At 42.0% G+C, this 20,912-nt stretch overlaps 1 protein-coding gene across 50 annotated transcripts in view; it reads left to right on the top strand.

Annotated features, from left to right (window-relative positions):
* The window catches only part of ANK2 (ankyrin 2), a 536,395-nt gene that overhangs the window by 501,927 nt on the left and 13,556 nt on the right, over positions 1-20,912 (top strand). For 46 of the 50 annotated variants that reach the window (XM_040418305.1, XM_040418330.1, XM_040418328.1 and 43 more), the window contains 6 exons: positions 36-315; positions 2,768-3,071; positions 9,908-10,000; positions 10,459-10,542; positions 17,810-17,974; positions 19,803-19,979. In XM_040418305.1, coding sequence (XP_040274239.1) covers positions 36-315; positions 2,768-3,071; positions 9,908-10,000; positions 10,459-10,542; positions 17,810-17,974; positions 19,803-19,979 — 1,103 coding nt within the window. The remainder of the gene's footprint in view (positions 1-35; positions 316-2,767; positions 3,072-9,907; positions 10,001-10,458; positions 10,543-17,809; positions 17,975-19,802; positions 19,980-20,912) is intronic. The other 4 variants (XM_040418300.1, XM_040418331.1, XM_040418332.1 and 1 more) reach the window with 2 other exon arrangements.

Below are 20,912 nucleotides of genomic sequence, written 5' to 3'. Positions count from 1 at the left end.
GACTACATGTAATGAATGTTTCATTAATTCTTTAGGCTTTTCGGTTCTTCAGGATGAGTTCTCTAGCCCACTGAAGAAGATCAGTATTGATCAATCAGGAACTCGAGGCAGTGGGAGAGGTGAACATCCCCCTCTCGTGTCTGAGGAGGACGTTTCAATCAGTTATTCATCCTTCCATGAAAGCTCAGCCAGGGCTGAAGATGACAAGTCTGTTGCAGAAATAATCCGTCAGCTACAGAAAGAGAAAGTAGAGGCCGACTTCTCAAGGGAATCACAGGAACTATCAAGGGCATTGTCTTCTGAACAAGAATATGTGTATGTTTTCATCTGTTGGAAAATGGCTTTTTGACATTTTCTGTGATTTTAGTCGGAATGTATAGTTATCTTTCTTTTTGCTGAAATGCCATATGGATAGTTCAGTAGCCACTTTTACATTATTGTTTCTTTTTATATTCCTCGTAGCTTGCCAAAAAGTATCACAATCCTAATGTGGATATCCTACATAATTGTGGTCTAGCTTGGGAACACATGATATACAGGTTTCCCCCAAACAAGCTGAGCAGAGCCACATCTCACATAGGTCCCTTAACTGCGACATATGCTGCCTTTTCACATCTATTTCCTTGTGATCTGGTAATTTCCTTTATAGAGTTCTATAGGTCTCACTGATAAAGCAGCACGGTGGTGTGTTGTCTATGATTGAAAGAAGATACGGTATCCCCAGTACATACAATGTCCCACGTTTAGCCAGTACAGTTGTGTAGATCTGGAAGATTAATATACACTGCATAAAATTATGCACAGTGCTTCTGGTGGATATCCTGCAGTATGGTGGTTATTCTACCTTTTCCCTAAATTGCCACATATTTGAATGGACATTGAAGGCAGCTACAGGCATCTGATGATAGAGACACTCCTAAATCATCAATTGTGACGAAGAGTTCATCAATCTTATTGTATATAAAATTACCATCTGAGACTAAACATGTTCTCTGTCACCAAAAAGAAGAGCTACTACATCAGAAGACCAAGTAAGTAAGAACATAATAAAGAAAAGCAAATCATTGGAAACCAAAATCATCAACCAACTGTGGACTGGATTCCAAACCGCCCCGAAAGGCAAAGTGAAAAATTCAAATCACAGGCAGATCCAATTTGTGTGAGGCTCATGACATAATGTGACTCAGTATTGTGTATGGACCCCACATGCCTGTATACACTCCCGATAACATTTAGGCATTCTTCAGATGAGATGGCTGATTGTGTCTAGGGGCAACTTCTCTTGGACTTGGATTATGGCATCAGTGAGCTTCTGGACAGTCTATGACACTACCTGGCATCATCCGATGGACTGACAGAGAATGTCCCAGAGGTTCTCAGTTGGATTCCGTTCCGGAGAATGTAAGGACCAGGCAGTGACATCAATGCCTTCGTCATCCACAAAGTGCCTTCACACTCTGGCTATATAAAGGCGGGCATTGTCCTACAATAGGAGGAACCCAGGGCCCACTGCAGCAGCGTAAGGCCTGGCAATGGCGCAGAAGATTTCATCCCAATACCTAACAGCAGTCATAATACTGTTGGTTATCACATGAAGGTTTATGCGATTCTCCAAGGATATCCCTCCCTAGACCATCACTGACCCACTGCGAAACTGATCATGCTGGATGATGTTGCAGTTAGCATAACATTCACCATGGTGTATCCACATTTTTCCATGACTGTCACATGTGCTCAGTGTGAACCTGCTCTCATCTGTAAAGAGAATGGAGTGCGAATGGCAGACCTGTCAGTTCGGTGTTTCCTGGCGGATGCCAATCAAACTGTACAGTGCTGAGCTGTGAGCACAGGTCTTACTACAAGACGTCAGGCTTTCATACCACCTTCATGGAGTCTGTTTCTGACAGTTTGGTCAGAAACATGCAGACAAGTAACCTGCTGGAGGTCATTTTGTAGGGACCAGGCAGTGTTCCTTCTGTTTCTTTTGCACAAAGGAGCAAAAATCCAGTCCTGATGCTGGGATAATGGTATCATCTCCATGCTCTTGAGACTGTGCTGGTAGACACAGCAAACCTTCTTGCAACAGTATATATGGATGAGGGAGCAGGACACCGGTGCAAACTGACTAGGCTGCAGGTACTACCTCATGCTACCAGTAGTGACATGGACACTAGCAAAAAGCACAAAACTAGAGAAGAATCAGGAAGGCCAAGGAGAGATTGTATGTGGCCCCACTGCAAAACTGTTCTTTTATTGGGGGTTCTTTTGCTGTTGCTTCTCCAAGGAAAATCATATAGTATATGACAATTTCTTTCTAACAACGAAAGAACCAGCCCTGTACCTTACATGGATCCAAAGTCTCTCCATCCATTGCTCCGATTGCGCTGTTAGATTTATTTTTAAGCTGGCAGCTCAGGAAGCATGTCCTTTCTTGGGGAGGGGGTGTCCTTTCTGCAGCAGCTCTCTCTCTCCCTGTAACTATTGCAGCTTCTCACAGTACATACAGCTAGTGGCAGCTGAAAGATAGAACTGAGCATGTGCGTCCGCCTCAGCGAGGTGGACAGAGAAATAAGGTAAAGGACAAACAGCATATGTGTTATACATATATATTTTTGAATAACTCAGTTAGTATACTAAATATTTAATTACATGCATGCACAAAAGTATTTAGATCCAGTTGCTGGTTTGAAAAATGGAGAATGGGATAAGCCCTTAAAGAGTAGAAGATTGCAATTATAGAAATCAATACTTGTTTTATTTTCCCTAGTGTTACATCCCCCGATCTAGAGAAAAATTTGCAAGAGAGAACTGAAGCTGAAGACAGTCTGAATTGTAAGGAAATCCCAGATTCTCCACTTGGAGCATCTAAAGCTTTAGGTAGACCCTCTTCGGAGACTTCTGTATCAGACCAGCATAGCGATTCACCTATTGTTCAAGAACCAGATGATTTATCAGAGCAGGAAGAGCATGGAGCAAACAGAAATGACCTCTGCATAGTGGAATCATCAGACGAGCAAGCCGACAAAATGGAGAGAGTCTCGGAGTACAGATCTTTAGACTCATTTGAAAAGGTAAAGTCCTACTTAATATATATACCTACATAAACACAACAGAGGCCTATACAACATGTCCTTCTGTTGTGTCTATGCAATAGCTATGTTTTTATGTCTGAAAGTTGCCACATACAGTGGGTATAAAAAGTCTACACACCCCTGTTAAAATGTTAGGTTTCTGTGATGTAAAACATTTTGACAAAGATAAATCATTTCAGAACTTTTCCCACCTTTAATGTGAACTGTACAACTCTATTGAAAAACAAAATGAAATCTTTTAGGTAGAGGGAAGAAAAAATATAAAAATAAAATAATATGGTTGCATAAGTGTGCACACCCTTAAACTAATACTTTATTGAAGCACCTTTTGATTTTATTACAGTACTCAGTCTTTTAGGGTATGAGTCTATCAGCATGGCACATTTTTACTTGGCAAGATTTGCCCACTCTTCTTTGCAAAAACACTCCAAATCTGTCAGATTGCGAGGGCATCTCCTGTGCACAGCCCTCTTCAGATCACCCCACAGATTTTCAATCGGATTCAGGTCTAGGCTCTGGCTGGGCCATTCCAAAACTTGAATCTTCTTCTGGTGAAGCCATTCCTTTGTTGATTTGGATGCATGCTTTGGGTCGCTGTCATGCTGAAAGATGAAGTTCCTCTTCATGTTCAGCTTTCTAGCAGAAGCCTGAAGGTTTTGTGCCAATATTGACTGGTATTTGGAACTGTTCATAATTTCCTCTAGCTTAACTAAGGCCCCAGTTCCAGCTGAAGAAAAACAGCCCCAAAGCATGATGCTGCCACCACCATGCTTCACTGTGGGTATGGTGTTCTTTCGGTGATGTGCAGTGTTGTTTTTGCCCCAAACATATCTTTTGGAATAATGGCCAAAAAGTTCAACCTTGGTTTCATCAGACCATAACACATTTCCCATATGCTTTTGGGAGACTTCAGATGTGTTTTTGCAAAATGTAGTCTGGCTTGGATGTTTTTCTTCGTAAGAAAAGGCTTTCGTCTTGCCACTCTACCCCATAGCCCAGACATATGAAGAATACGAGAGATTGTTGTCACATGTACCACACAGCCAGTACTTGCCAGATATTCCTGCAGCTCCTTTAATGTTGCTGTAGGCCTCTTGGTAGCCTCCCAGACCAGTTTTCTTTTCGTCTTTTCATCAATTTTGGAGGAACGTCCAGTTCTTGGTAATGCCATATTTTCTCCACTTGATGACTGTCTTCACTGTGTTCCATGGTATATCCAATGCCTTGGAAATTCTTTTGTAACCTTCTCCTGACTGATACCTTTTAACAATGAGATCCCTCTGATGCTTTGGAAGCTCTGTGTGGACCATGGCTTTTGCTGTGGGATGCGACTAAGAAAATTTCAGGAAAAACTAGAGCAGCTGAACTTTATTTGGGGTTAATCAGAGGCACTATAAATTATGGCAGGTGTATGCTGACTCCTATTTAACAAGATTTTGAATGTGATTGCTTAATTCTGAACACAGCTACATCCCCAGTTATAAGAGGCTGTGCACACTTTTGAGTGGTACAGTTTATAGGTCACATTAAAGGTGGGGTGTGTAGACTTTTCATATCCACTGTATGTACAGATTGTTGTAATGATCTGGACAATTTTACAATCACTAATGGTAATGATTAAGGTTATGGTACTGTATATGTACCTGCAGCAGATGTGTTTCAGACATTTGTGTCAGCTGCCAGCTTTAGGATCTATTTCCACTACCCCTAAAAACTAACCCCCATTATAGTATATAAATGGTAAATTTTTTACCTGAAAAATAGCACAGTATTATGTAGCCATAGGCACTTTATGAGTGGCCATTTTACTGAGATCTTCTCACCTAAAAGCTATGCTGCTATGTGAGAATACCATAGGTTGGATTATGCCAAGGACTTGGGTGCAAGGATTTATAGTCATGTGAAATAAGTTACTATTGCTCTTTGCAGGGGCGGGCAGGCCCCATTATGTAAGCAGGCCCAAATTGAGGGTGGATCTAACCTGATGAGGGGAAACCGACAGTAGGCAGGGCCAGCGATACCATAATGCTGCACAATATACTGTCCCAGCAGAACCAAATATCACAGTGCAGCACAATATACAGTCTCAGCAGAATCAATTACCACAATGCAGCACAATACTGTATGCTGCCCCTGCAGAACCACATACTACAGTGCAGCACAATATACTGCCCAAGCAGAGCCAAATACCACAGTGCAGCACAATATACTGCCCAAGCAGAACCATAGTGCCCCAGTATTAAAATGCCACAGTGATGCCCCCTATAGTGTCCCCGGTATTAAAATGTCCCCAGTGTCCCAGCAAGTAATGCCCCCTATTGTGCCCCCAGTAATGATCCCTATAGTGTTCAAGTATTAAAAATGGCCCCAGTGAGTGATGCTCCCTATAGTGCCCACGATAGTGCCCAAGTAAAAGAACAGAATCTAATACTCACCTGTTCCTTGCTGTCATCTGCCATGCAGGTCACAGACCTCTTCCAGCCTGCAGCTTGGGATGCCTGCATCCCTGTGCAGACAGTTGCGATGATGTCATAGTGTCGCATGCATCCTAGTACAGGCAGTTATGATGTCATCGCATCCGTGATGATGTCACCATTTCGTGACCACCATCGGCTCTCATGACGCCCTGCAGTATTCAGCTGTATTACATCCTGAGGACCACTGGGAATTATCCCGGTAGGGTCTATGGCCAGTGCACATCTTTCCCATTTCTTAGTAAAGGCATAATTTAAGAAAAAGGAATTTCATTGATAAATGATCTGAACACCAATGATACATTTCAGATATACAGTACAGACCAAAAGTTTGGACACACCTTCTCATTCAAAGAGTTTTCTTTATTTTCATGAATATGAAGGCATCAAAACTATGAATTAACACATGTGGAATTATATACATAACAAAGAAGTGTGAAACAACTGAAAATATGTAATATTCTAGGTTCTTCAAAGTAGCCACCTTTTGCTTTGATTACTGCTTTGCACACTCTTGGCATTCTCTTGATGAGCTTCAAGAGGTAGTCCCCTGAAATGGTCTTCCAACAGTCTTGAAGGAGTTCCCAGAGATGCTTAGCACTTGTTGGCCCTTTTGCCTTCACTCTGCGGTCCAGCTCACCCCAAACCATCTCGATTGGGTTCAGGTCCAGTGACTGTGGAGGCCAGGTCATCTGGCGCAGCACCCCATCACTCTCCTTCATGGTCAAATAGCCCTTACTTTCAAAGTTTTCCCAATTTTTCGGCTGACTGACTGACCTTTATTTCTTAAAGTAATGATGGCCACTCGTTTTTCTTTACTTAGCTACTTTTTTCTTGCCATAATACAAATTCTAACAATCTATTCAGTAGGACTATCAGCTGTGTATCCACCTGACTTCTCCTCAATGCCACTGATGGTCCCAACCCCATTTATAAGGCAAGAAATCCCACTTATTAAACCTGACAGGGCACACCTATGAAGTGAAAACCATTTCAGGGGACTACCTCTTGAAGCTCATCAAGAGAATGCCAAGAGTGTGCAAAGCAGTAATCAAAGCAAAAGGTGGCTACTTTGAAGAACCTAGAATATGACATATTTTCAGTTGTTTCACACTTGTTTGTTATGTATATAATTCCACATGTGTTAATTCATAGTTTTGATGCCTTCAGTGTGAATCTACAATTTTCATAGTCATGAAAATAAAGAAAACTCTTTGAATGAGAAGATGTGTCTAAACTTTTGGTCTGTACGGTACCTGCAATTGTCCGAGCTGCAGGAACACATATACCCATTTATTTTCAATAAAGTGCAGAACACAAAAACATTATTGCCCCAGTCCATCACAGTTCAGGTTTATACTGTAAAACATATTAATTGACATATATTACATATGTGGTATAGAATTCTTTTAATTAAAAGGATAACTCTTGTAAACACCCAGCACAGTAGCTGTGCCTTTTAGGCTACATGCACACAACCGTGGTGTGTTTTGCGGTCCGCAAATTGCGGATCCGCAAAACACGGATGGCGTCCGTGCGTGTTCCGCAATTTGCGGAACGGCACGGACAGCCTTTAATATAATTTCCTATTCTTGTCCGCAAAGCGCGGACAAGAATAGGACATGTTATATTTTTTTTGCGGGGCCACGGAACGGAGCAACGGATGCGGACAGCACATGGAGTGCTTTCCACATCTTTTGCAGCCCCATTGAAGTGAATGGGTCCGCATCCGAGCTGCAAAAACTGCAGCTATGATGCGGACCAAAACAACGGCCGTGTGCATGAGGCCTTAGGAAGAATCAGCTTTTTTGGAAATTAGTTTCGGTTTATTTGGAAGAAGTTGCAGCTTTGAAAATTAAAAATGCCCATCTGCTTTTAAGAGAATTATGTAGGATGTCAAGCTGTTGTGCTGTGTAACACTCAGCAATTACATTGCTTTGGTAGTCATATGAATGCATCTTTTTCCTGCCCTACCACAGGTACCATACGTTCTGCAAATGCAAGTGGGGAGTAGTAGTAATCCTACTAGATAACAGGACAGTTTTTAATTATGCTGAACTATAACACATTTTCAGCATAATGGTTCTGAAAGATGGACTACTTTTCAGGGGAGTGATGTTGCAGAATTATTATATTGACAGGGTTACATACAGCTAAAGATAGGGGATATATTGCCACCATCAGACTTTAATGGTCACTGTCCTTTCGACAAGCTTTGCACAGATCACTAATACAGGTCAATATAAGAAACTTTGTAATATATCTTATCGGAGAAAAATTTCTTATTTTCCCCATATCAACATTTTCTTACGCTCTTCATACATTTTTAATGGCCAGCATGTGTGTCTGTCTCTTTTTTGGCCTCTTTTCTCAAACTGCAACTCATTCTCCATAGACTTCTGTAGCCAGCATGTAATCTGATCCTTCAGTGAGCTGTAGGAATTTTAGTTTAGAAGAGTTCTGTTGGGAGAAAAGCATTTTTCTACGCTAAGATATATTACGACATTTCTTACATTCACCTTTACTATTGAGTTATGCAAAGTTGAATGACAGTGACCATTTCATCTATGGATTCATTAGGATTATTCACATGAGGGGACTACAAATAGCCACTGTTCGGACTCTTAAATGGAAGGTAGCCAGCTGGGCCAGACATGGTTAAAACTGATGCCTACCTGTATCCCTGTCAAGCCAGATTCCAACTATGTCTCTCTTTTGCTACAAACAACAGGGCTGCATTTCACACCCTTCCTTGGTTGGCTTATGAGTCTGTTTTATCCCAGTATATCATACCTTTATTGCTAGGCTTCTTGGTCCTACCCCACAGAATAAGCACTGACTTATATAGCTACCAAATACAAGAATTTATTAGATTGCATAGTCACAAAGATCAATACATCAAAGAGGTTTTCCAGGATTAGATTTTTTTTTTTTGGGCCATTTTTCTATAATAAACTACACTTTTATCTTTATTCAAAATGAGAAAGCTTTTATTACTTCCCACACCATCCCTCTCTGGTGGCAGCCACATATCAAAAATGCAGTCAAGGCTAACTTTCTTTGTGAGTTCCCCTCCTGCTCATATGGTGCATATACGGGAACTGCCTAAATTTTTTTTACTAGTATCATGGCTATTTATGGCCAAAAGAACAAAAATGTATCCTGGAAAACCCATTTAAAGAGGTTGTCCCATGAGTATATGTTACATTACTCTGTTAGATCACACAAAACATCACAATTTTTCAATTAGAATGCTCCAGTGTCTATATATCACTGTTATACTTGTTATGACGCCCCCAGGTGTTCTCTTGATTCCCTTTCAGAATGTCCACCTAATGTGTCCAGGCCTGGTAAGAAGAAGCCGCTTTGTTTACGCTAATTGATATTCACTGGCCTGTACAATCGCAATAATCACCCCGGTGCCTGTTTACAAGAGGATTGGGTGATAGGACTGAGCCACTGAGCATGTGAGACACCAACACCGAACACATTAGGTCGACATTCTGGGAGGAAATTAATGGAATACCAGGGAGCGCCATAACAAGGATGTAATAGCAACATCAAGGTTTTTTTTTTTTTTTGCTAATTTCAGAGTAAATTTATATTTGTTTGTGGTAAAAAGCTTTGTACTATGAAAAGAAGTTTCTGGCAATTATTTTTTCAGTAGCAGATTCTGGGAACAGCTCATTTCACAGACTAATGTTTGCTACTTTTACCTTGTATTTCATATCCTGATCGCGCTATAGGCTTTCTAAATGAATACAACGGTAAAACATTAAAGAATAATTTGTGTAATTACGATGGTATAATTGTTTGCCTAGTTGTTTGCCGGAAACTTATATTCCACATTGTCCATTTGTTATTAGTTCACAAGTTACAATTTAAAGGGAACTTGTCACTATGAATATGCAATGCAGTCTGCATGCAACATGTTATAGAGCAGGAGAAGCTGAGCAGATTGATGTATAGGTTTGTGGGAAAGGATGCAGTATAAATATTTATACATTTATATTTCTGCTCATTCTGGACTTTGAAGTCCAGGAGGCGGTCTTATCAGTGATTGACAGCCTTCCCTCTATGACTGTGTATACACAGATAGCTGTCAATCACTGATAGGACCGACTCCTTGACTTCAAAGCCCAGAATGAGAAGGAATTTAAATGTTTAAATTACAGGTTATGGGTCTTTAACCATAAAACTATACATCAATCTGCTCTGCTCTATAACATGCTGCCTAAAGATTACATTGCATTTTCATAGTGACCCGTTCACTTTAACATAGAATTTATGGAAGCCAAATATGTAGGATAGTAAAGAGTACTGCTTCCATGCCTCCACCAGGAGCTAGCAGAGGAGCTAGGTGAGCTAGAGACGCACTCAGATGAGGACGAGATGGTAACTACCAGAGTCGTTCGTCGCCGTGTGATTATTCAGGTACACAGCGTTTAACTCTTGCACGTCCCTGAGCCGGTGGCTACAAATTCCCGGCAAGGAGTCTTTGATGGCCATGCAATGCAACTATGTACTGATTAACATGGCTGTCTGCATGATTCCCAACTAGTGCATGCCCAGTTCTGTGACTAATCAGCACCCTCCACCATTGCCAGTCCAGAAAGTAGATTATGAGCTTCCTCACCACACCTTCAAAAGTTCAGATAGAAGACCAACCCAATCCTGATCACAGAGCTGTCTGCAATCCAGGGTCGACTACTGCACTTTTGTCCAAGGTCCCATGCATGAACCTGACACTTTTGACTTTTTTTGCAGATTTCTTTTTAGAGTTTTGTTTGTTACTTTTAGATATCTATTTTAATGCACCTACTAACGTGGACGGGGTTACTAAGCAACGTATGAAGATGCTAAATGTCAGCTCTTTTTTCTTTTAAATTTAGGCGGACAATATGTCAGACATCCTTCCTGAAACCGTAACAGAAGAGCAATACACAGATGAGCATGGCCATATCGTGGTAAAGAAGGTACATGGCAATAATATGAAATGGCGGCATTATTTTTACTTTTCCTAAGGCGGTGTTCATCTCACTGCTATTTATTTCCATTCTTCTGCTCCGTTCCAGCAAAACAAAAGTTTCAGATTTGACACATAGCTGGCCTGAACTATACAAACGAAACCCATTGATTATTGGGTTCTGTACAGTTTTCGTTCAGAAGTCTGGAATTTAAGTGAGGGGAACAAGTCTTGCATGCAGGATTATTTTTCTCTAGCATTTTAAATGGTATTTGCGGAGAAGTCCCCAAACAGATCCTCTGCCGCAGATGTAATCTTATCCTAAGGCCCCTTTCACACGGGCGAGTATTCCACGCGGATGCGATGCGTGAGTTGAACGCATTGCACCCGCACTGAATCCTGACCCATTCATTTCTATGGGGCTGTGCACACGAGCGGTGATTTTCACACATCACAAATCGCAGCATGCTCCTCTTTGTGCATTTTTGACGTAACGCAGGCCCCATACAAAATTAATGGGTTTGCGTGAAAATCGCAAGCATCCGCAAGCAAGTGCGGATGCGGTGCGATGGTTATAAGGGGAAATAATAGCATTCTGAATACAGAATACATAGTAAAATAGCGCTGGAGGGGTTAAAAAAAAATAAAAAATAATTTAACTCACCTTAGTCCACTTGATCGCGCAGCCGGCATCTCCTTCTGTCTCCTTCTTTGCTGATTGTAGGAACAGGACCTGTGGTGACGTCACTCCGGTCATCACATGATCCATCACATTATGTTTTACCATGGTGATGGATCATGTGATGGACCATGTGATGACCGGAGTGATGTCACCACAGGTCCTTTTCCTACAATCAGCAAAGAAGGAGACAGAAGGAGATGCTGGCTGCGCGAGCAAGTGGATTAAGGTGAGCTAAATTTTTTAATTTATTTTTTTAACCCCTCCAGCGCTATTTTACTATGCATTCTGTATTCAGAATGCTATTATTTTCCCTTATAACCATGTTATAAGGGAAAATAATACAATCTACAGAACACCGATCCCAAGCCCGAACTTCTGTGAAGAAGTTCGGGTTTGGGTACCAAACATGCGCGATTTTTCTCACGCTAGTGCAAAACGCATTACAATGTTTTGCACTCGCACGGAAAAATCGCGCATGTTCCCGCAACGCACCCGCACATTTTCCCACAACGCCCGTCTGAAAGAGGCCTTAGGCTACTTTCACATCTGCGTTTTGCTATAAGGTTTTATCTCAAAGCAAAATGCTTCAGTTTTCTCCCCATTCATTTTCAATAGGGACAAAACTGAACAAACTTGAACGGAGTGCACCAGAATGCATTCTCTTGCGTTTCGTTGCGTTCCCATGGCACACACAAAACCGCTTCAAGCAGTGTCTTTGTGTGCGTTATGGGATACTGAGCAAGACTGTCTGCATCCGTACAGAACGGATCCGGTTGTATTATCTCCAAAATGAACAAGACGGTTCCGGCACTAAAACCATTGTAAAAACAGATCCGGCGCCATTGACTTACATTGTGTTTTATGCCAGATCTGTTTTTACAATGGTTCTAGTGCCGGATCCGTCTTGTTCATTTTGGAGATAATACAACCAGATCCGTTCTGTACGGATGCAGACAGTGGTCTTAAGGGTAAATGCACACGTTCAGTATTTATGTGCAGATAATCTGCTCTGAAATCCGCAGGTGTTCGCAGGGAAATATGTGCGGTCAATCCGCATTAATTGGTGCAGATTTCCATGTGGATTTTATTGCAAATTTTCTGCATGCGGATTGTACTCTCCCCATTGAAGTGAATAGAGAAAATCCAGTCAGGAAAAATAAAAAAAATTGACATGCTGTGGATTTTAAAATCCGTACCGTAAGTCAAAATCCGCACAAAAAAATCTGCATCGTGTGCATGAGAATTTCAAATTCTCATAGAATACAATCTGCATGAGCTACGGTGTGGATTTCCCGCACGCAAATCCGTGCAGAAAATCTGCACGCGATCCTGATCGTGTGCATTTACCCTAAGGGTATATTGATTGTGACGGTGCATCCATTTGCTAAATCCCCTCCTTCCCATTCCCCTTTTCACAAACTGTTGTCTGCCTTGTAAGGCAAATATCAGTCTTCCACCACTGCCAGGAACACTAAGTCCTGCCCCTTTGTCAAACCATACTGGCAGTTCTCTGGCATCGAAAAGTAGATGGCATCAGCAGAAATCGACCTTAGTCCTTTAAAGATTACTATAAAACTAGTTTCATAATAGCGATAAAATCTTCCGGCTGATAGCCGGAAATGGCCGTAGCACCACCAGGCACATTGACTATAATGGGACCCCGTGGGGATCCGTCCTGTTTCTCAGCACTAATGCCGGAAACAGGTCGGTCCCATTATAGTAAAAGGGCTCCGACGGGGAAAGGCAGTATCCGGCTATCTAATATAAAACAAAACGGTTCACAGCTCACCTCCGCCTTCCGTCTCCACATTGGTGCACGCTGCACGAGACATCACTGGGCCGACTCCCAGGTGAAGCAGTCACAGGAATAATCCAAAGAAAAATTGCCCAGCAAGCGTATCTTCCATTCAAATATTGCAAGCTTTATTAACAGACTTTTAAAAACAAAGCGTACACATCATTAAAAAGCTGACGTTTCGGACACACAATGTGTATTTGTATATTAATCTGTGGATACACTTACTGAAGTTTGCAGGAAAAAGGATAATTGATCCAGCTCTGTAAGACGAACACACCTTTATTTCTTGCAGTATAAAAACTCCAAAACACACATCGTAACAATCTACGCGTTTTGGACCATCACATGTTGGTCCTTACCTATGAGTAAGGACCGACATGTGATAGTCCGAAACGCCTAGATTGTTACAATGTGTGTTTTGGAGTTTTTATACTGCAAGAAATAAAGGTTTTTTAGTCTTACCAAAGCTGGATCAATTATCCTTTTTCCTGCATACTCACAGCCGTGTCCAGGCTGTATCCTTGCTCTTGACGAGCTAAAGAGTTGAGAGCTGCTTTGTTTGGAACTGTTGGGATTACTTACTGAAGTTTAGCTATGATTAAAGGGGTTCTCCGGAAATTAGAAAAATATAAATACTTACATATTACTTTATTATAAATCTATTCCCAAATACCTTTCATTATTTATAATGGCTCGTTTTGTCTGTGGAGCGATCATAAGGAGGAATAAAATGGTCGCCGTCCTATTACTGCACACAAAACCTGTCCTAGTCACACAGGAGGACAAGTTACTTCAGAGCATTGAGCCAAAGAGCTGCCTCATCTTCTTCTATGATCCTGAATACATTTTAGTATGATCTTCAGCTAAATCTCTGTAGGAATATAGTTCATGAGAAGGCATGAAGTACAGAGATGAGGTGGGGATGATGTGGATAATGTGCAGCAGCTTTTGTATGCAGTCTCCATTGCCACAGTCTGTCCTGTCCATCCTCTCTGTACTTCATGTCTTCTCAGGAGCTCCATTCCCACAGAGATTCAGTTAAAGTTCTTATAATCTGTATTCAGGATCATAATCCCTGACATGATGAGGCAGCTCTTTACCTGTGTGATTAGGGCAGGTTTTGTGTGTATTAATAGGACGGCGGTCATTTTGTTTCTCCTAATGATTGCTCCCTAAACAAAACGAGCCATTATAAATAATGAAAAGTATTTGGGAATATATTTACAATGAAGTAATATTTAAAGGGAACCTGTCACCTGGATTTTGTGTATAGAGCTAAGGACATGGGCTGCTAGATGGCCGCTAGCACATCCGCAATACCCAGTCCCCATAGCTCTGTGTGCTTTTATTGTGTAAAAAAAACTGATTTTATAAATATGCAAATTAACCTGAGATGAGTCCTGTACGTTAGATGAGTCCGGGACAGGACTCATCTCAGGTTAATTTGCATATGTATAAAATCTGTTTTTTTTACACAATAAAAGCACACCGAGCTATGGGGACTGGGTATTGCGGATGTGCTAGCGGCCATCTAGCAGCCCATGTCCTCAGCTCTATACCCAAAATCCAGGTGACAGGTTCCCTTTAAGTATTTTTATTTTCTAAATTCCCGGAGAACCCCTTTAAGGACACATTTTGTGTCCGAAACATGTCAGATTTTTAATGATGTGTAAATTTCGTTTCTAAAAGTTTGGAAATAAAGCTTGCAATATCTTAATGTTTGCTATGCCAGATACTCAGGTAGACATCATATAGTACATGACAATACTTTTCTAACAATGCTAGAACCAGCCCTGTACCTCACATGGATCCAGAGATCTCCCCATTCATTGCGCCAATTGTTCTGCTAGATTATCTTCAGCCTGGCAGCTCAGGGGGTGTGTCCTTTCTGCTACAGCTCTCTCCCTGTAACTGTCACAGCTTCTAACAGAATGTATCGCTGGTGGCAGTTGAAGATTTAGGGCTCCTGCACACGGCCGTGTGCACTCCGCATCACGGATGTGGACCGATTCACTTGAATGGGTCCGCAGTCCGGGAGATGCGGTGCGGAACGGAAGCCTACGGAAGCACTACGGAGTGCTTCCATGGTGTTTCTGTCTATGCCTCCGCACTGCAAAAAAATAGAACATGTTTTTTTACGGTGTGGACGGATCACGGACCCATTCAAGTTGAATGGGTCTCGATCCGTCCTGGTCGCCGCACGGATGTTGCCCATGCATTGGTCCCCACGGCCGTGTGCGAGAGCCCTTAAACTGAGAATGTTCGATCAGCTCAGTGAGACGGACAAAAATAAGGAAAAGAACAAACAGAAGGTGGCGATATACAGATACATTTTACTGAATCACTCACTGGGTATACTACATTTTTAATTACATGCAATTACAAAAGTATTCAGATCCAGGTGCTGGTTTGAAAAATGTAGAATGTGTTACGTGACACAACTCATTTAAGAGGGGCCCTGAAAAAATTGGGATGGCTGAGCTAGGTGTTTGCGGTCCCTGTCTGGCCGGACTTGTGACCTCCTTAACATCACTGCTGACAGCCAATCAGTGGCCTCAGCGGTCATCCACCATGCCTGCACATTTCACTGCTGAGACTTTGGAAATCGTGACCTGAAATAAAAAGTATATTAGTAAGCTTTCATTTAGGTAATCATTACACTTTATTTCTTTGAACCCAGAAAACTTAAAATGTCTTTTTTAACTGTTTGCATTCCTCAAGCAATAACAATTCTGCAGGATCTATTGTTACGGCTATGTGTTGCCATTTCTCTGTTATTCCTACTAGAAGTTTATGAATGAATTTCTAACTTTGTGATATCAGTTGGGGGTATGTCTGTGCACTGGCAGCACTGATTGAACATTGCAAGACCCAGTTGGAATTTCATTCATAAACTTCTAGAAGGAATAATAGAGGAATTGCACAACTTAGAGTCATATACAGTTGTGTTCAAAATTATTCAACCCCCATGCTGTAAAGGGTTTTAGGGAATTTAGTGTACATTTATAATTGTGTTCAGAATGAAATCTTACAAGGACTTTTTAAAGAACCAAATGCAACTAAAGTGACATCAATTGTTTTTGTAATACAGTATTAAATGTTTTTTTGTGATTTCTTCATTGACACAATTATTCAACCCCTTAAAGACTACCACTCTTAAGAACAGAGGTTCATTCAAGTGTTTTCGATCAGGTATTGAAAACACCTGTGGATGTCAAGGAGCAGCAATCAAGAATAATAAGCACCAATTAGGCAGATTTAAAAGGACTGTGATACTCAGCTCCTTCTAGACATTTACTGGTGTGTTTACACACATGGTGAAGTCAAGAGAATGGTCCAGGAAGACAAGAGAAGAGGTGATTTCTCTTCACAGGAAGGGCAATGGCTATAAGAAGATTGCAAAGATGTTAAACATACCAAGAGACACCTTAGGATGCATCATTCGCAAATTCAAGGCAAAGGGCACTGTTGAAACGCTACCTGGTCGTGGCAGAAAGAAGATGCTGACTTCGACTGCTATGCGCTACCTGAAGCGCAAAGTGGAGAAAAGTCCCTGTGTAACTGCTGAGGAACTGAAAAAAGATTTGTCAGATGTGGGTACTGAAGTTTCAGCTCAGACAATAAGGCGCACACTGCGTAATGAAGGCCTCCATGCCAGAACTCCCAGGCGCACCCCCTTGCTGTCTCCAAAGAATAAGAAGAGTCGACTGCAGTATGCCAAAAGTCATGTGGACAAACCACAAAAGTTTTGGGATAGTGTTCTGTGGACTGATGAAACAAAATTAGAACTGTTTGGGCCCATGGATCAACGCTATGTTTGGAGGAGGAAGAACAAGGCCTATGAAGAAAAGAACACCTTGCCTACTGTGAAGCATGGCGGGGGGTCATTCATGCTTTGGGGCTGTTTTGCTTCTACAGGTACAGGGAAGCTTCAGCATGTGCAAGGTACCATGAATTCTCTTCAGTACCAGGAGATATTGGATGAAAATGTGATGCAGTCCGTCACAAACCTGAGGCTTGGGAGACGTCGGACCTTTCAACAGGACAATGATCCCAAGCATACCTTCAGGTCCACTAGAGCATGGTTGCAGATTAAAGGCTGGAACATTTTGAAGTGGCCATCGCAGTCACCAGACTTAAATACGATTGAGAACCTCTGGTGGGACTTAAAGAAAGCAGTTGCAGCACGCAAGCCTAAGAATGTGACTGAACTGGAGGCTTTTGCCCATGAAGAATGGGCGAAGATACCCGTAGATCGCTGCAAGACACTTGTGTCAAGCTATGCTTCACGTTTAAAAGCTGTTATAACTGGAAAAGGATGTTGTACTAAGTACTAAGATTGAATGTCACTTGGGGGTTGAATAAAACTGATAATGATGTCAGCACAGAAAAGACATTTGTGGTTATTTCATTATAAATGTTATGTCATATTTGTCTGACTTACAAGTGCCTCTTTGATTTAATTGTAAACAAGATGACTGAAATGATCAAAATCGATGTCAAACTGGCCAAAACACTCAATTTCAGTGGGGGTTGAATAATTTTGAACACAACTGTAAATAGATACTTTATTATTGTTATTACATAGTATGTACATGTCTGGAGAGGTGACAGTTTCAGAACTCTGTGAGACCATTGAGTGTTACCATCTCCATCTATCTGTGTATTCAGCTCGATATATGTCACTCTTTATTGTATCTACTGAGTGGTCACCTGTGTAAGACATAAAGGTGCATGTATGTAGAAGACCTCATTAGTTAGCACTTTGATCTACACATTCCCTTTCTCTATAACCAGGTCACAAGGAAAATTATTAGAAGATTTGTATTGCCTGATGGTACAGAAAGTGAAGAAGTAGTGGCACAGGGGGGATCACAGGAACCAGTGACTATAGAAGATGGCGACTCTGTGTCTAAAGTCGTGAAACGCACCGTACTCAAAAGTGACAGTAAGCAGTCTGAGGTGAGCATAGCTAAAGACGTGTTTAATAGTATATACATAATCAGAGAACTAGAAACAATCACGGGTATCATGCAGGCTTATCTGTAGGCAGCATGTTCTAGACCTGTAGGAACTGCAAATTGATAAATACAGATATTTCCTTTCTTCAAGGAGTTTTACAGGAGTTTTCTACTGATGACCTATCCTCTGGATAGGTCATCAGTATCTGATCAGTGGGGGTCCGACATCCGGGACCCCTACTGATTGTTTGAGAAGGCTCTGGCGTGCCTGTGAGCACCTTGGCCTTCTTGAACTGCTGATCGGCGGGGGTCCCAGGTGTCGGATCCCCACCGATCAGACACTTATGACCTATTCAGAGGATAGGTCATCAGTATTAAAATCCTGGAAAACCCTTTTAAGGCTACTTTCACACTAGCGGCATCAGTGCTACCGCTAGTGCACGCGTGCCGCCGGAAGTCCTCTCTGGCCCCATTCACTATAATGGGGGCCGGCAGGAGGTTCGGCTGCAGCATGGCAAACATGCCAAGAGGCGGCCGAAATAAAACTAGGACATGTAGTAGTTTTATTCCGGACATCTCTCGGCATGTTTGCCATGCTGCGGCAGGACCTCCGGCCCGCCCCATGGGTCCAGAGCGGACTTCCGGCGGCACGGTGCACTAGCTGTAGCAAGGATCCGGCAGGCTGTGAAAGTAGCCTAACTTATCTCTAAACCCGATATATTTGCACAAGATGTCAAAAAATATTAAAAAAGAGTTTACGTCTTATGGATATGAACATTCATCAACCATCTGATTCCCATGCAAAAAAAAAAAAGAATGGGGCACATTTATTAAGACCAGCATTTTAGACGCAAGTCTTAACAAAGCCCTAAGCTGGAGGTGGTTCCACCGAAGTTATGAAGAGGCACCGGCAATCATCGCCTTGTGTACTATGGAAATGCATTTGCTGCAATTTCCTATGATATACCTATTACCTGAATCACCCTTTTTGCAAGCAGAATAATTTGAGTAATGGGGTAAATCAGATGCTGGGAAATGAAATTCAGAGGCTTCTCCTCACGGAGGTGGCGGGGGAGGTTTCATGATGTCTTGAAGCCCATCAAAACTGCTCTTCTCATGACAGTGAGAGCTGAGGTTTGTTTCACTAGTTCGGAATCATTTTTATCCCCTGTTGCAGGCAGAGATATCAGGGAGTCTTGCAAGTAAGTCATGTTGTTTTGTTTGATAAAGACCCTTTTTCACCACTTTACGCTGGACGGGTATAATAGGTATTGTTACAAAGTACACTACACTCAATTTTACAGTATGTGTAACATCTTGTCTCATTACTGTTCCTTACCGCATTGTTCTTCAGTGTTGTGTTCTTGGGAGACAGTTCTTATTCCTTGTTAAAGGGGTTGCCCGGGCTACAGAAATTGATGACATATCCACAGGACAGGTCATCGGTATCAGATCGGCGGAGTCTGACTCCCAGCATCCCTGCCAATCAGCTATTTGAAGAGTCATCTTCTTCAGTGTCTATCTGCACGCTATCTACATGGTAGTGGTGGTGCAGTGTCATTACAGCTGTTCGTACCATTCAAGTGAATTACAATCCACCGTCCCTACGATGTAGTGCAGGCAAACACTAAAGAGGACGCAAAGCTCGCACAAGCACTGTGGCCCTTCGAACAGCTGATTGACGGGCGTGCTGGGAGTGGAACCCCAGCCAATCTGGTTTTGATGCCCCATCCTGAGCCTGGACAACCCTGTTAAAAGTATTTTATAACTGTCCTGGGTGGAAAAAATAAAGCCACTAAAAATGTTGAAAAATAACATTGTGTCACCAGATCTCATTCTCTGAGCCAAGAGTTATATCATCAGAATTTGAAGCTGAACCTGTGGAAGGACGTAAGGTCAGCAAAGTTGTGAAGACCACCATGGTCCATGGTGAAAGGACAGAAAGATATTTTGGAGACTCTAGTGTAGCATCTGATTTACCATCAGCCAAGGATGACTTTGAGCAGGTAACAAGGTGGCAGTAGAGGAGTGAAGTCTTATAAAAGTGAATGGAGCGGTGGTCAGTTACGCTTACTACCTCTCCATTCATGCAGGGGATTCAGAGAACCCTGTTCTTGTGATTAGTGTGTGTCCCAGGAGTTGAACCATTAGCGATCATACATCTGTCACTTATGTAATGGATAGGTTAAAAAATGTTGTTCGTGGGCCAGTTCCTTTAAAAGGGTTGTCTCACTTTAGCAAATGGCATTTATCATGTAGAGAAAGTTAATAGAAGCCACTTACTAATGTATTGTGATTGTCCATATTGCTTCCTTTGTTGGCTAGATTTATTTTTCCATCATGTTATACACTGCTCGTTTCCATGGTTACGACCACCGTGCATTCGAGCAGCGGTAGTTTTGCTTACAGATTATAGAAAGAAGTGCTGAACTATGCGCACTCCTGCAATCCCAGCCACCAGAGAGGCTTGCGCTTTTTTCTTACAGTGTGCAAGCACGGCCACCAATGCTGGATTGCCGGGTGGTCGTAACCATGGAAACAAGCAGTGTATAATGTGATGGAAAAATGAAGCAATATGGAGAACAGCAATACATTAGGAAGTGCCTTGTAGTAACTTTCTCTACATTATAAATGCCATTTGCTGAAGTGAGACAACAAAGAGGTTTTCCAGGCTCCTAATATTGATGACTAGGTTTGAGCGTCAGTTTCGGGTTCGGGGTTTAAGTGAATTACGTAATTGATTCCGTTCTCAGGGAATCCATAACGTAATTCAATGCCGGCATGCCAAACGGAATGAATACCTTTAGAGGTATTCCATTTTGCATGCAGTCATAATAAAAGAACGGAACCCTCTGAGCTGGCCATACACTTGTATTATGCGGCATGCCGGCATTGAGTTACGTGATGGATGTATGGAGTATGGAATCTATTACGTAATT

Source organism: Bufo bufo, chromosome 2 (genome assembly GCF_905171765.1).
Source record: "Bufo bufo chromosome 2, aBufBuf1.1, whole genome shotgun sequence".
Classification (NCBI taxonomy): Eukaryota; Metazoa; Chordata; class Amphibia; order Anura; family Bufonidae; genus Bufo; species Bufo bufo.
This window is presented reverse-complemented; position numbering and strand designations above follow the sequence as displayed.